Raw genomic sequence first — 14,031 nt, 5'->3', positions numbered from 1 at the left:
ACCACATCACTCAGCAGTCACAGGAGCATGGAGGCGGGAGCTGGTACCAGCCTTTGCTTTATAAACATGGGAACTAAATGAAGTGCTTCAACTGTCAAAGAGGAAGAGATTGGTATGTTCTAGGCACTAAGCAAGTCTTCCAGGCTAATGCTATTTGCTGTCACACTACAAAACAGTACAAACTGATGTTGAGAAATGAGCTTTAAAAGATGGATAGTAAAATTCCTTTCAGTTTCTCATTGAAAGAAATACAAAAGGAAAACAGAAATCATGTGTACAATACTTATTACACAGTCTGAGAGGCATCAGTGGGCGCAACAGTGAGTCAGTTGATGAGCAGGGGAAACGCCCGTAGAAAACAGGAGAGAAAAGTCGCACCTTTCCTGCTTCTTAGAAGAGCTGCAATCTGTTCCAAAGATTACAGAGGACAGGTTGGAAGGCTGGCGATGCATCAGGGGACAAGGAAGTTTTAAGTTATTTTAAGTAATTTGTCACCTTACAGAGTGACAACTAAGAATATCCTTGTTGGGCTACATTTCAACAGGGTGTGTGTATTTTCAAGAAAGCCCAGAATGAAAATGTTATATATCAAGTGACTGTAAAACTGGCTCTTCTTGTACCATCTGAGAATAAGGAATTTTTGGTTCAGCTGAAGGGGGATACGAGACCCATACAGCCCTTGGGAGTCTTCACAGCTGATGTATTTTTAAGCAGTGATTTTAGCATCTCTCTGTGATTTGAAAACTTTTAAATTTCTATGTTCAACACTGCATTACAGTACAGAACCAGCTTAGGTGTCCACAGCAGATAAAAGGGAAAAGGAAACATGTTCTTCATATACGACAGCATTTTATTCAGCCACAAAGAAGTGTCATTTGCAGGAAAGCAGACTGGAGAGCAGCATATTAAGTCAATTAGAGCAGGCTCAGAAAGACAAACACATTTTCTTTCATGTGCAGAATCTTAATAAAAATAGACATAAAAGAAAGGAAGAGGATGGCTGAGGGAAGAAGAGAGAAGGACGGGAGGTGAACGTGATCAAGCTTTGTAACAAGCAGCTATGGAAATGCCATGCTGTCCTGCCACTCATGACTCAGGACACTAAAAGATGCTATACATGATGATGTTCTCTGTCCATCTTTATTACTCTAGGGCAAAACTGTGCTCTTGAAATCTAAAAATAGTGCTTCTTGATAAATGTAAACAAATAAAAGAATTTATTAATGAAAAGTTGATGAGAAAAGTTCCCGTTAGGCAGGAAAAAGAAATCATGAGATTTTAACAAATAATTTGATAATACTTTAAGAAGTCTTAGTGTTTGTATTTGTTTGTATTTCATGATTACAAGTTCAGAAAACTATTTTAGAATCAGTTAGGAAAAGACTTATTAAAACTATACTATGAAATTATTCATATTAGTAAAATAACTAGGAAATTTAAATGCTCCAATAAAAGGGAACCAATTAAATTATGGCATACTAATGAAACTGTCAAAATATTTTCAAACAACACTGACAAAGAGAAACTATTATGCATTAAACAGAAAATGTTAGGTTATAAAGCACATGGTTACAGCTACAAAGACAATGAGTAAAATGGCGTGTTTTAGAGGGTAAACCTTGTAGCATGTGAATTATACCTTTGTAAAAAAGTTTATAGGCAAAAAAAAAAAAGGTGTGTGTTAATAATGCTATGGCTAGTAGGTGGTGGCCACCTGCTTCTGGCTGACTGTATTTTCTACTCTACAGATGGAGATGCCTCACTTTTTAAAACTGACAGGCTTTTCCCCCTGCGAAGTTTGTCATGCTCACAGCTCCATGTTCTACAGATGTACAGTCAGGAGAGGCTTGGGCACTGACCCGGTGACACAGTGGGACTGAGTCCAGGCCCATGTGACTCCCATGTACTACCCTTTGCCCTAGCATAACGACACATTCATGGGAAGTCACCTCACATGTGTTCAAATACTTCTCAAATTTAACCGCTCAGAGTAAGTACCTTAAGGGTGCTTGGTAAGAATGCAGGGGCATGGAGAGACCGTTACACAGAGGGAACAAGGCGATGAGCCATTTCTGCGCCTCTAGCCCAGATCTGAACCTAAAAGAGCCTAAAAGGTGGCAGAATACATTTTCAGCAGCAGGAGTGACACCATTTTCACTTTTCCCGACATCATATCATCCATAATGAGTGAATTTCAGCTGCATTCACAGAGCTGCAGACACCTGCTTGCTCTGCTGTAGAAAACAGTTGAGCCAGAACACACTCCATCACTTTGGTTTCCTAAATCTACATTGATTAACCTGTTTTTCAGTTTTAACCCTGATACTGGCTGAGCTTATCTTAAAAATGTTTCTGTGTATCCTCCCTCATTGTAAAGTCTCTTAAAACCATAGGAAACGTTGAGTATTTCCTCTAAAATCACTAAAAATCTAGAGGAGTCAAATGTAACAAGTGCCAGTATTTTTGTGCTTTCCCCTAACAAGCAGAAGTGATGCCACTGCAGAGTTTTGCACGGGTTTCCACACCACACTTGCATCGTATGGCTGACGCTTTACTACCAGCATTCTCAACATACTGAGGCGGGAACAGACTCGTGAAGCTTCTCACTTCACCTGTGTAGAGAAGCCAGTATTCAAAGCCAGGCCCAGACTTACTCCTCCACCATGCTATGTGGACTGCCTGTGGCCACCTTTGATCCCGGTGAGCCTTACACTCACTCTCCTATCTGTCCATTATTCCTCACTTGCTCATGTCATGACTTCTCACAGGCTCAGCATACATCAACCATTATAATCTGTCTGTACACAGCAGCTCCCTCTTTTACTTTATCACAGGCTCTTGGTGATCTCCAGCCCCGGTTAGAATTCATTCTGCCTAATCCACACCAGAACATGTTCAGTTGAGCCTAGAAAAACAGCCACATCTTTCTGCAAGACTCATTTCAATCCATTATTAATAGGCACGGGCATGACTTTGTTCTTAGTTTAGAAAATCACATTTTCCTTATGTGTGAGTCTATGTGCAGGGACCCTAGAGGACACACTGGGGAGTTGATTCTCTCCTTATATCACAGAGGCTCAGGGACCCAACGCAGGCAGTCTGGGTGGTGGCAGGCACCTTCACCAGCTGTGTCATGTCACTGGCTCCACATGGAGCTCTAATGAGGCTACTGGCAATCACACTGTCCTTCTTATTCCACTATCTCTTTCTATTGAGGCTACTTCTGTAAGCCCTCAACACCCTCCCTTCTCTTAAAACTTGTAACTGCTTTCTCATCCCCTGAGAACATAGAAACAGACACGGTAACCATCCCTATACTGCTGGTATGGAGGGCCTTTCCACAATCCACTTAATTCCAGCTAATTCCACAGTTAATTCCACTGTACTCCCTTACCCTGTCCTCATAGGACCTCTGTCATAGAAGAATCCTCTCACTGTGCCTCAATCATCTCCCTCAGCCCACATTTCCACCCTATCTCCCATCTTACTTCTTCCCTTTAGGCAAGTGACCCCAGTGCTTACTTCGCCTTTATCCAGCTCGCCCCCAACCTACTGCACTTAGGCATCGCTTTCATACCAGCCCACCAAATGGTTCCTAGAAAAGACGCTGCCAACCCTCACGCTGCTGGCTGGTGATGACCTCTTGATCCTCATCTTGCTTGCTTCTCAACTGCACTTCTCATGATGATTTCTTCCTCCTTGAAACCTCCTCATCTGAACTCACAGCAGCACCTGCATCTCCTGGTTCTGAGCTACTGCTCTCTTTCCTCTGTGTTCGCTCTAGCTCTAAATGCTCAAGTATCCTGGGGGTCAGCTCTCTGACTTGCCAAAAAGGTACTTGTCTGAACGTACTTCTGAGATCTCCCAAGTACCTTAGCTTTAAGTAACCCTGCACACTTGTGTGCTGGTATCCCTCATGTCTGAGAATTTTTCATAGTAACTGTGAGACTATATGAAGGGCTTAAAAAGGAGACAGCAGAGAAGAAACAGAGATAAAGGGTCGAGGTACCAGGTAAGGGAGATGTACGTCTCCTGGCAAAGAGGGGAGGGAGGGAGAAGGCTCCAGCTAGGGTGGATTGAGAGGAATCTCAATGACTCTTCCACTTTCAGCTTTCATTTGCTCAGTTACAAAGAGGTACAATCTTATCATGAGAGAAGGAAGGGTATGGCAAAACAAAGAGGTTGGGAAGGAGAGAAATTTGGGAAAATGGACGAAGGAAGCTACAGAAAGCAAAATGACATATGAGGCAAATGACTTGGAGGATCTCGGTGAGGCTGAAGATAGACTTAGTGGCTCCAATCTGTACAGTGTGTGACTTCCCATCAGTTAAGGAGAGGGAGAAGAGAGCTACTGGCAAGCAGTCATCAGAGTGGCAGTCAAAAGCCCTGGGGCTGCAGGCAAGGGGGAGAAGGGGGCCTTGGGGTGATGGGACAGTGGATGCCAGACATTTTTATGAGGTCAGAAATGCTCATCCTGGGTAGCAGGTAGAGTGGAGGATAACTAATTAGTTGTTGCCAGAGATCCCAAAATCTGAGACTAAAACTGGGACAGTTCCAGGTAGCAGCATGCAAGGTGAACGGTGAAGACAAAAGTCACTGAAAGGAGTGCAGCAGGAGAGAACTTAGAAAGGGAAGATGGCGCTCTGGCTGGATCACCTGTGCAAGGAGAGTACACAGCAGAGACCTGAGCCCATGGGAACCAGGTGAGAGGATCTGCCAGTGTCTATTTGGAAGTGCTATGCAGACAGTGCTTACATAAGCCTCATCAATTGCTATTAATTAAGTGTATTATTTACCAAAAGGCCAAAAAGATAAATGTCAGGTAAATGAGTTTAAAATCTAATAAATCTTAGATTGCTTTGTATCATTTCATTTACCCACAGACCACGGGTCAGTGGTTTGGGTTAGTTTTTCTTTGTTTTGCAGTTCATCATGATCCGTAGGAATGTAACCAAGATTATCTTATCCACGATGAAAAATGAAGATGAAGGACATCATATGCATAAAGGACGTATTATTTGGCTTGCAAAATTACTGAATTCTTGATTTGGCTCAGTGCCTTCTGATCATTTACCTGCATTCCAATGAATAATAGAAGTGGAAATGTCACAGCCTTTAATCATAGTTTACTATAGTCCTTTGAACATATTTTAGGGGTTATTTTGATGTCTTTTCCTGTAAAATCTCCTATCTGGTTGCAGTCCACAAGCAATTTCTGTTGCCTGCTTCTGTCCAGTGATCCTACATGTTCTTGTGTTTTTGTAGTCTCAGGCTTTTGCTGTTGGGCCCTGGACATTTTAGATAATCCATTGTGCTAATCTGGGTACTCACTCCTTCCCCATGGCCTACACTGCCTGTAAATGTGCTGAGCGTTGGGCTGGACAGTTTTTAGTAAAGATGTATTTCAATCTACACTCTAAAAGTGCTCAGCACTTGAGGGAACTCCCCAGTGAGGTCGACTGTTCAGTCGCTCACAGGATTTGGAGTTCTAAGTTCCTTCCTGACCTTACTAAGGTGTCGAGTCCAGACAATTTTGCCCTGCTGATTTGACTTGAACCCTGAGCACACACTGCTCTAGAGGTCATTTTTTAACTTAGGCTCCTGTGAAGGAATAGTTCCCATTGTGGGTGATTAATATTTGTTATGACCCTGGAAGGCTCCCCAGTTTTGTTCCCTTCCTAAGTGTTCTTTTGCAAAGCAGCCAACACATAGTTTAACCTGTTATCTTCACTGACTCTATCCCTTCCCTCTCAACTGCCTTTTACCACAACCTTCACATACCTACTTATCCATCTATCTATCTATCTATCTATCTATCTATCTATCTATCTATCTATCTATCTATCTTTCTTTGGAGACAGGGTTTTGCTTTCTATGGAGTTCATCTGGCCTCACAATAGCAATCCTCCAGCCTAAACCTCCAGAGTATTGGGATTACAGGCATGTGGTAGTGTGCCTCTGTACCTGTTTCTGAGAGTGCTTCAAAGTCTACTTTATGGTAAAAGTGAGGCTACTACCATCGGAGAGAGCCCAGAAGCTACTTATTCAACCAGCTTCTATCACCTAGGCAGAAAAAGCTCTTGTGGCCAGAGTTCTGCAGCCAGATGTAAGGGCAGTGATGCTGCTCTGAGTAACAGCATGATGGTCCAGCAAGTGGACCCCAGGTCTTCATCTTCTTTTCTGGATACTCTCTCTGCCTTTCAAGCCAGAAAAAGAGCAGCCAAGTCCCCAGTGTTCCCAGTGAAAGAGCATGCAAGGCAGAGACTCCACTCCACAAATAAGGAATGGGTGGGGAGGGTGCTCCCACTCTTTGCCTCCCCACAGTAAAGTACTAAAGTAAAGCCTAAAGCACTGCTCCTCCCAATAGAGTCCTCAGAGAGCTGTTCTGGCTGCAGTAGGAATGAGTCTAAAATGAGTTTCCATCTCATTGAGCTGCAACAGGTAGGGGAAGTGGTGATATTAAAGTACTTTAACATTTTCTTATTAATTTTAGTAGCCTTATTTCTATATAGTAGAACAGATATTTCTAAATTTCCTATAAAACCTCAGACTCATTTCTAGAGACTTTAAATGATGTTCTTAATTTTTTTTTCTAATCAGTTTCAGTAGCAGTAGATCTATGGGTTCTTTACTTTGCCATAACATCTATATTTACTCACTCTTACTGAATAGAATTCCCAGTGTGACCACGCTCTGGTTTATCCATTCTCTCACTAGTGGACATGTGAGTGGTTTCCAGCTTTTCTTTTAACCCAACACTGCTGCTATAAACACTTTTTTGTATGTATCTTACGGCACACCAGCAAGTGTTCTATTGGGTATGGGGTATATACACCTAGGAATGCAAATGTTGCTCAAAAATTATGTAATGTTTAATTTTGTAACACAGCTGTTTTCCAAAGCAACTGGAGTTTTCAATTTCCAACCAAGAGTATGTAAAAGTCTTGGGAGCCGTCCACCTTTCATCAATAGCCTCCTCAATCCTTGTTATGAGACTTGCCAATATAACAGGTGTAAACTTTTATCTCACACAGGTACAGAGAAGGGAAGTGTTTATGTTCATTTCCTTGCTGCCGCTTCTGCGAATATCCATTCTTGCATTTTTAATAGCAATACAGAAGGAGGGAGGGGAGAAGAGACCGAGAGAGGAGAGTTTTCTCCCCCACTTAGTCTTCCTGTGGCAGTTCTGGGAATGGAAGCCAGGGCCTCACACATCCTAGGAAAGTGCACTGGCACCCTCAGCCCTTGGCAGGCTCTTTGGTTGGATCTAATGAGAGGTTAAGAGAAACTCACAAGACAGTGAAGCCTGAAGAAACAACCAAAGCAAGATGCTTTGATATTTAGAAAACAATCAATTTGTGAAGACAGACAGGACAAATGGATCTCTGGACTAAGGTAAATTCTAGGGACATCATTAACAGATATCTTGGGGGGGAGGGCAGAGGCTAATGGAAGCTAAAGGTTACTTCAAAGAACTTGTTAGCTGGGGCTGTGATGAATTACTGCAGTCACCAGGCTAGTGATCAAGGCTGTTTTTCTGGCTTTACTTTGTGAAGGATGTCTCTCTCAAGAGACTCTTTAGGCTTGATGCATGTAAGAAGACAGGGCAAATGGCCCTTTCTGAAGTGACAGTTTCTCTAGTGATGTCACTCTGAAGTAATTACTTAGCATTCCTGGAGATGACAGAGCCTTTATTCTTCCATGTGTGTATCCTTTTTAAAAATCATATAGTTTCATATGTAAATATTAATTCTTGTCCATTTTATGTGTTATAAATAAATTCTAGCAATTTTTGGCTTGTTTTAATTTTTTAAGGCAACTTAAAATTTTTTTTATTAAGCATCACATAACATGCACATAGCATATAATATGCTTCATAGACTTCTAGAGGGAACAGATGACCATAGCTGAGAACTTTTTTTCATCAGCCAGGAAAGTGCTTCCTTAGTCAATGCTCTCCAGGCCCCTGGGTGGCGACTGACTCCAGAGACATGACTATCTCACTCCATGAAATACCACTGGTGTCGGGTAACTCCGTTCCCTTGGCCCCACTGGTGTACATGTGGATTATGCAGTGGACACCCTGAGGATGACTGAGCACACCCTGGGAAGAATCTCGAACTACACCTCTGTACCATGACTCACACTCCAAACAGTCTCCAGCTCCTCATTAAGGCAACTTTTGATAAGAAAGTTCAATTTTAATATGGCTGAATCTCATTCTTTTGGCTAGGACCTTTTATCTTGTTTAAGAACTGTTTCTCTACCTCAGGGAGACACATAGACACACACTGCCGAGAGGAGAAATACTGTGCATGTGCATCTCTGGAGACTGAGACCGTCAAGCAGGTGCAGCTGAGCACAACAGCACTCAGTGGCACCTACTGACTCTCGTGAGACGTTCATCTTCTGTGAGCTCAAGCCCTGTGCGGCTGCAACAGTCTAGAAGGAGTTCTAGTTCATAGAGCTGGGATTGGCGAGGGGGGGCAAGTCTTTTTTCCCCCCTTTTTAGATGTGTTCATTTTATGTTATGTGTGAGCTTTCTGCCTGCACATATGTGTACATACCACATGTGTGTTGGTGTCTGTGGAGGTCAGAAGAGGGCACTGGATTCCCTGGAACAGGAATTAGATAGCTGTGAGCCACCACGTGTGTGCTGGGAATTGAACCTGGGTCTTCTAAAAGTAGAACGAATGCTGAGCCATTTCTTCAAGCCTCAGTTCCCAGTTCCTGTGCTGGGCAGCTCAGCCCCTCCTCCCCCCCCCCCCCCGTGAGTCTTGCTCAGGGGTTAGAGGCTTCTGGCCATTGGGGAATGTACACTCAGGGGCATACCCACATAGGGACACATGCACATACTTTATTGTGTGTGTGCCTGCACGTGCCAGGGAATGCATGTGGGGGTCGGGGGATAACTGTGTGTCAGTCTTTTCCTTCTTGCTCAGCACCCCTCCTGCTCTGGCACCTGCCTCACCCTCAGCCTTCTGCTGTACAGAAGGTGCTTACAGTGAATTCAGCCTTTTGAAAAGTGACAGGCTTTATAGCACTGTGGTGCATTCACAATCTGTTGCACAGTGGGAGGGGCTGGTTCAGGTGATACACCTGGGGGTTTCTGCCATCATGGGATAATTGTGAGTTTTCTGTTTATAAAGTAATTGTACTTTGTTATTTTAATTTTGGTTATATTGTTTTCATCCGGATTTTTCAACTTACAGCAAACACAGTAACTCTGATAATGGCTCTCCTTAATAATTAATCTACTTTATTTATCTTCCCAATTTAAAACCTTAATTCTACCAAAAACTGATATCCAGTCAAATTATTAAACAACCTTTTTGGGCATCTTAAAAACTGTTTTTTTCCCCCCATTTAGAAAAACCCAATACAAAACAACTACTTCCAAGATATATACATAAAAGTTTACAATTGTTACATCATAACAAGAAAATGCCTAATACAAGGAATAGTAACAACTGAAATGCAAAAAAGCTGTCACTAATTTTGAAAACAGGTTTTTCAACCCTCATGTTTAAAAAGAAAAACAAAACAAACAAACAAAAACACTCACGCTCCATTTGCTCAAACATTACTGAGAAGAGGAAGTCTCGGGGTGTCATGTAATATTCTCCCTCATGCTCCAGTGATGAAAACTGCATGAACCGCTGTTTACGGAGAGAAAGTTTCTCTACTGGTCCCAAGTCATTTTTCTAAAAGAAAAAGAAATAATATTTAAAGATTTTTTTTCAGTATGATTTCCAAACTCAGCTACCTCTAGAATTACCTTTAAATGGTAAGTTAGGTCTGACAACCACCAAAGTTTACATTATTCATGTAACAAATATCAATTAAGTCCTTATGTTTTCAGGCACTGAAGTTAAGACACCAGTTATGACTAATTGGAGGGAAGTTACTCTCAAGAGGGAGAATGACATTCACAGATATGTAAAGTCCCCGAGAGGTGAGAAGTGACACAGACAGCAAAGATGGGAGAAAGTGGTGGCAAATCTCTCAGGTAAGACAGGGCAGTGTTTTGAAGGGATGATACTCACAGAAGTCACGGGAGGAGTGAGTCACCTTCTGAGGAAGATAGGAACAAGCCTAATTCAGTAAGAAGGAGCAGAAGGCCACTGCCACCACAGTGACAGGGGCAGACCATCACACCAGATAGATGTGGGCAAGGCATGCACAGCTGTGCTTTCACGACAGGCTCCGCTCACACAACTATGACTACAAAGTGCAAAAGGATGTGTCTGGGTCAAACACTGATGGAGCCGGAGCCTCAGGCTTTAGGACCAAGCATCCCCAACAGCTGGAAGACAGTGACATCACTACTAAGTTTTCTGCTCCACTAAAGGCATTCAGTCTCTGGTTTCCATGCTATCCTCCTACACATGAATGTGCCTTGTGGCTGCACAGCCTGTGACACGGCAGTAGACAACCCTGGAGCTGATATGGAGCCTTGACATGAGATTGTGCGCTTTCATCCTGGACTGCCTTCCTTTGGTGTCATTTTCATTTGCACTGTGTATCCCACCAGGTCCACTACCTACTTCTCATACTCAGCACCAATCCCAGGATTTACCAGGGGAAGAAATATGAATTCTGGTTGCTTAAACTTCTCTACATCCAGAGGCTTCTTTTGGCTGACTCTCTCCCCTGAAGTAGACAGCAAGCTGCCTGAGCACTTGATCAGTTCTGGCCCTTCTGCATGCTATTCAGTGCCTGCAGAGCACTGACACCATAAGCGATGCACTCACTACTACAGGCTCTGTGTGCTTTCTGTTCTTTCCCCATAAGCTGTTAACTATAAAAAGGACTCAAGAGGTGAGGAGGTAACTCAGTACCTAGTCCAATCTGGGAAGGCACTCTACCCTGACCCCAGCCCAGGCGCAAGTTTTATTTACATGCTTCATACTCATTGTAGACACCAGAAAATGGAATCATAATAATATTAGTAATATTTTTGAATGTTATATATAAAGCACACACGGTAAAACATCAGCTTTTATACATGGTAATAGACACATCATTTTGCTTAACAAAAGAAAAGCAATGGCAAGTGAGACAACACTAAGTTTTGAGGAAGTCCTATGTGCAGTGACAGTGAATTTATAGAATGTGTATGTCCAGGAAAGGGAGGATGGTTGGAGCAAGACCAGGATCCCAATGGCACTGGTAAGTCCTAGGCATTAGAACAGGAAGGGGCTGAATATGAGCATGTGTCATCACTAAATGTTAAATCCACTACAACTAACGTTAACTTACAGTTTATTAAGAAAATAGCAAAACTAGTATCACAACAGAAAAAGCACACCCTCAAATCCTGAAACACTAGTAAAGTGTTCCTGATTTTTGTATCAAAGTCGTTAAAATTTCCTTTTTGGATATTTCTTTTTGTCTAACTTCTTTGGACATTGGACATTGCAAAGTCCAATTCTTTATCCAACCCTCTTGACTACAGGTCTCACAGCTATGTCTTGACTGGGTGTTAACCTGTGTTAACTGTGTGTCCTCACTGTAGCCAGCTCACTCTTTCCTGGTCTTCACTTATAGGAAGTAAATGCACAGACCTACCACTCTCTCACAGCACACTGTGTAAGAGACTGTGTGCAGTAAGAATTTTTTAATTAAACGCAGAAATGTTCTGGTTTTACTTTGCTCCCAGGTGTGGGTTATAGGGCTCCTTGAGATAGTATTCACCAGCTGACGATGGTTTGTCTGGCAGGAGCGTGACTTTGCCAGCTAAGGACTGTTCACGTTTCGAATTCTGGGGGCTCTTCAGAGTATGTAATAAATGCTGGAGCCAACAGGGTATGTGGCTGCTGTTGCTCCTGCTGCTTGCTGCCTTGCTGTTTGCTGGTTGGCAATATCCTTACAATCAAGAGCAAATTTGCCCCAAAGAACCTGATGCCCCTAATCAGCAGAAAGCAGTCTAACAATATTAATGGTCCCTTTACCCTCTAACCTTCTTTCTCTCTTACATGGTGTTGGGGAGTTGGAAGGGCTGGGGGTGGTTTAGGGAGTTAGGAAAAAGAACCCAATAAAGCAGATAAAAGCCTGGTTACAACCGTATTTCTTTCTTCTAGAAGGTTTGGTTCTAAAAGTTTCTCTACCGTGTGGTTATAATTTTAATTAAATTATTTTTTTAATTAAATAAAATATTCATTTAATTAAAAACAATGTGATGTGTATATATGTCATATGTGTGGATGTCCACAGAGGCCAGAAGAGGGTGTCAGATCCTCTCAAGATATGGACAACTGTGAGCTGCTGATGTGAGTGCTGGGAATCAAACTCCAGTCCTCTCCAAGGGCAGCAAGTGCTCCTAGGCACTGAGGCCCCATGGTTATTACTTTCCATATGCCTTTATGAACCTAACTCACATAGAATCACATTTCTTAAGAGCCAACTCTTCAGGAAGTGCCATTTTATAGAGTTGGATGGTTGACTGGGTTGTTTAAATCCATCTACATTTTGGCTAAATATCCTTTCTAGTGAACAAAAAAGACAAAGGAAATAAGGATCCTTTTTTACTAGTTAATTTCTGAGCTTGAAGTTTGCATAGAATTATAGGTCATTTCCACACAAAGAACTTCCACGTGTGACCTACAACCATGACTCTCCACCAGCAGACGGTTCAAAACTTTTCAACACCCTCGATCAACACCCTTCCAATTTAATTTGGTATGGTAGCTTTCTGGATTCCTGTTACTCCCCAGTATAAACAAACCCATTGTACTAGCCCAAAGCCTTTCACTTCCCATTATCAGCACCAATACTCTTTATTCTCATCAGTGGTACTGTCCACTGCCTCTATCACTAAGGTTGAGTACTTTGCCATCACTAGTCAACAGCACCTTTCTATTTCTATTATCGTAGCTTAATTAAGCCCTTAATTAAGCATTTGCTAATTTCAGAAACATGCTAGGAAGAGTCAAAATGCAAATGAATCAAGTGGATGATTGTGTAGTAGAAAATATTGGCAGCAATGAGGTAAATTAAGTGAATGGTATGTATGAGGCAGGCTGTGAGCATCTTTATAAGCATGTCTTCTGTAATCCTCAAAATGCCCAGTTGCACCCATAGTTATCATCCCTATTTTAAAAAAGAAGGAATGTAGGCTTGTTAAGGTAACAAGCTTGTCTAGATTAGCACAGTAGGTAACTGATGGCACAGGCGATACGGCACCAATCTCACAGTTTCCAACAAGTTTCCATACAAGCTCCGGAGAGAGAAAATGCAGTGTAATGGTAAGATTTCATGCAAGAGGAGGGTATAAACTAGATTCTAGAGACCCACAAAGAAAATAACTAGAATTCGCCATTCTTTAAGACCCGGCCTAAATGCTGCCGATTTCCTAACTAGTATGCATTATTTTCCTGGTTTTATCATATTTAAGTTGAGTAGAATGTCCTGAAAAATTTGTTTGCTGTTACATTTAAGCAGAGGGAAAAGATTTTGAAATGATCTCACTTTTCAAGCTAATGTACCAACACATTTTCTTTTTTTTTTAGGTTACTTTTTATCAAACAGTAGTCAAATTTACAAGTGAAATTTGAAGGCCCACAAGTGCAGTAAGTGTGCACTGGACAGCTATGGCTACTTTATATAAATTGGATTGACTTGCCAATGCCAGTTTTAGTGCTTTAGTCTTTTATCTGTTAGGCTTTATCTTGCTTTACTTCACATTCACAACTATTTTGATCAGATCTCAAACCCACTAGATGGTTCGATGGTCATGAAAGCAACCCTCAACCATATTACCAAGGGGAGAAAGATTTACTGTATGATTTTCTAAGGATGTGCTATTCTAATACCCACATTCTTTGTGTCTAGATTTCAAGTAGTCCTGGAAGTGATGCTTCAGCTTGTTTCACTCTAACGTATGGCATATTAGCTGGTGCTCTGGGTACAGCAGAAGCACAGGTGTTATTTACAACACAGCATTTCTTTATAAATTTTATTAGTGTTGGTCTTTAACAACTTCATTTATGCACAGTAAGTTATGATGACTCTCACTCCACTATTTTCCTC

At 41.9% G+C, this 14,031-nt stretch overlaps 1 protein-coding gene across 1 annotated transcript in view; it reads right to left on the bottom strand.

The window, feature by feature from the left end:
- Positions 1 to 14,031, bottom strand: part of Micu2 (mitochondrial calcium uptake 2) — a 68,935-nt gene that overhangs the window by 34,755 nt on the left and 20,149 nt on the right. The window contains exon 2 of the mRNA XM_021639085.2: positions 9,566 to 9,704. Coding sequence (XP_021494760.1) covers positions 9,566 to 9,704 — 139 coding nt within the window. The remainder of the gene's footprint in view (positions 1 to 9,565; positions 9,705 to 14,031) is intronic.

Source organism: Meriones unguiculatus, chromosome 9, assembly GCF_030254825.1.
Source record: "Meriones unguiculatus strain TT.TT164.6M chromosome 9, Bangor_MerUng_6.1, whole genome shotgun sequence".
In the NCBI taxonomy this organism is placed as follows: Eukaryota; Metazoa; Chordata; class Mammalia; order Rodentia; family Muridae; genus Meriones; species Meriones unguiculatus.
Note: the sequence above shows the minus strand (reverse complement) of the source record. Positions and strands in the feature narration are given on the sequence as shown.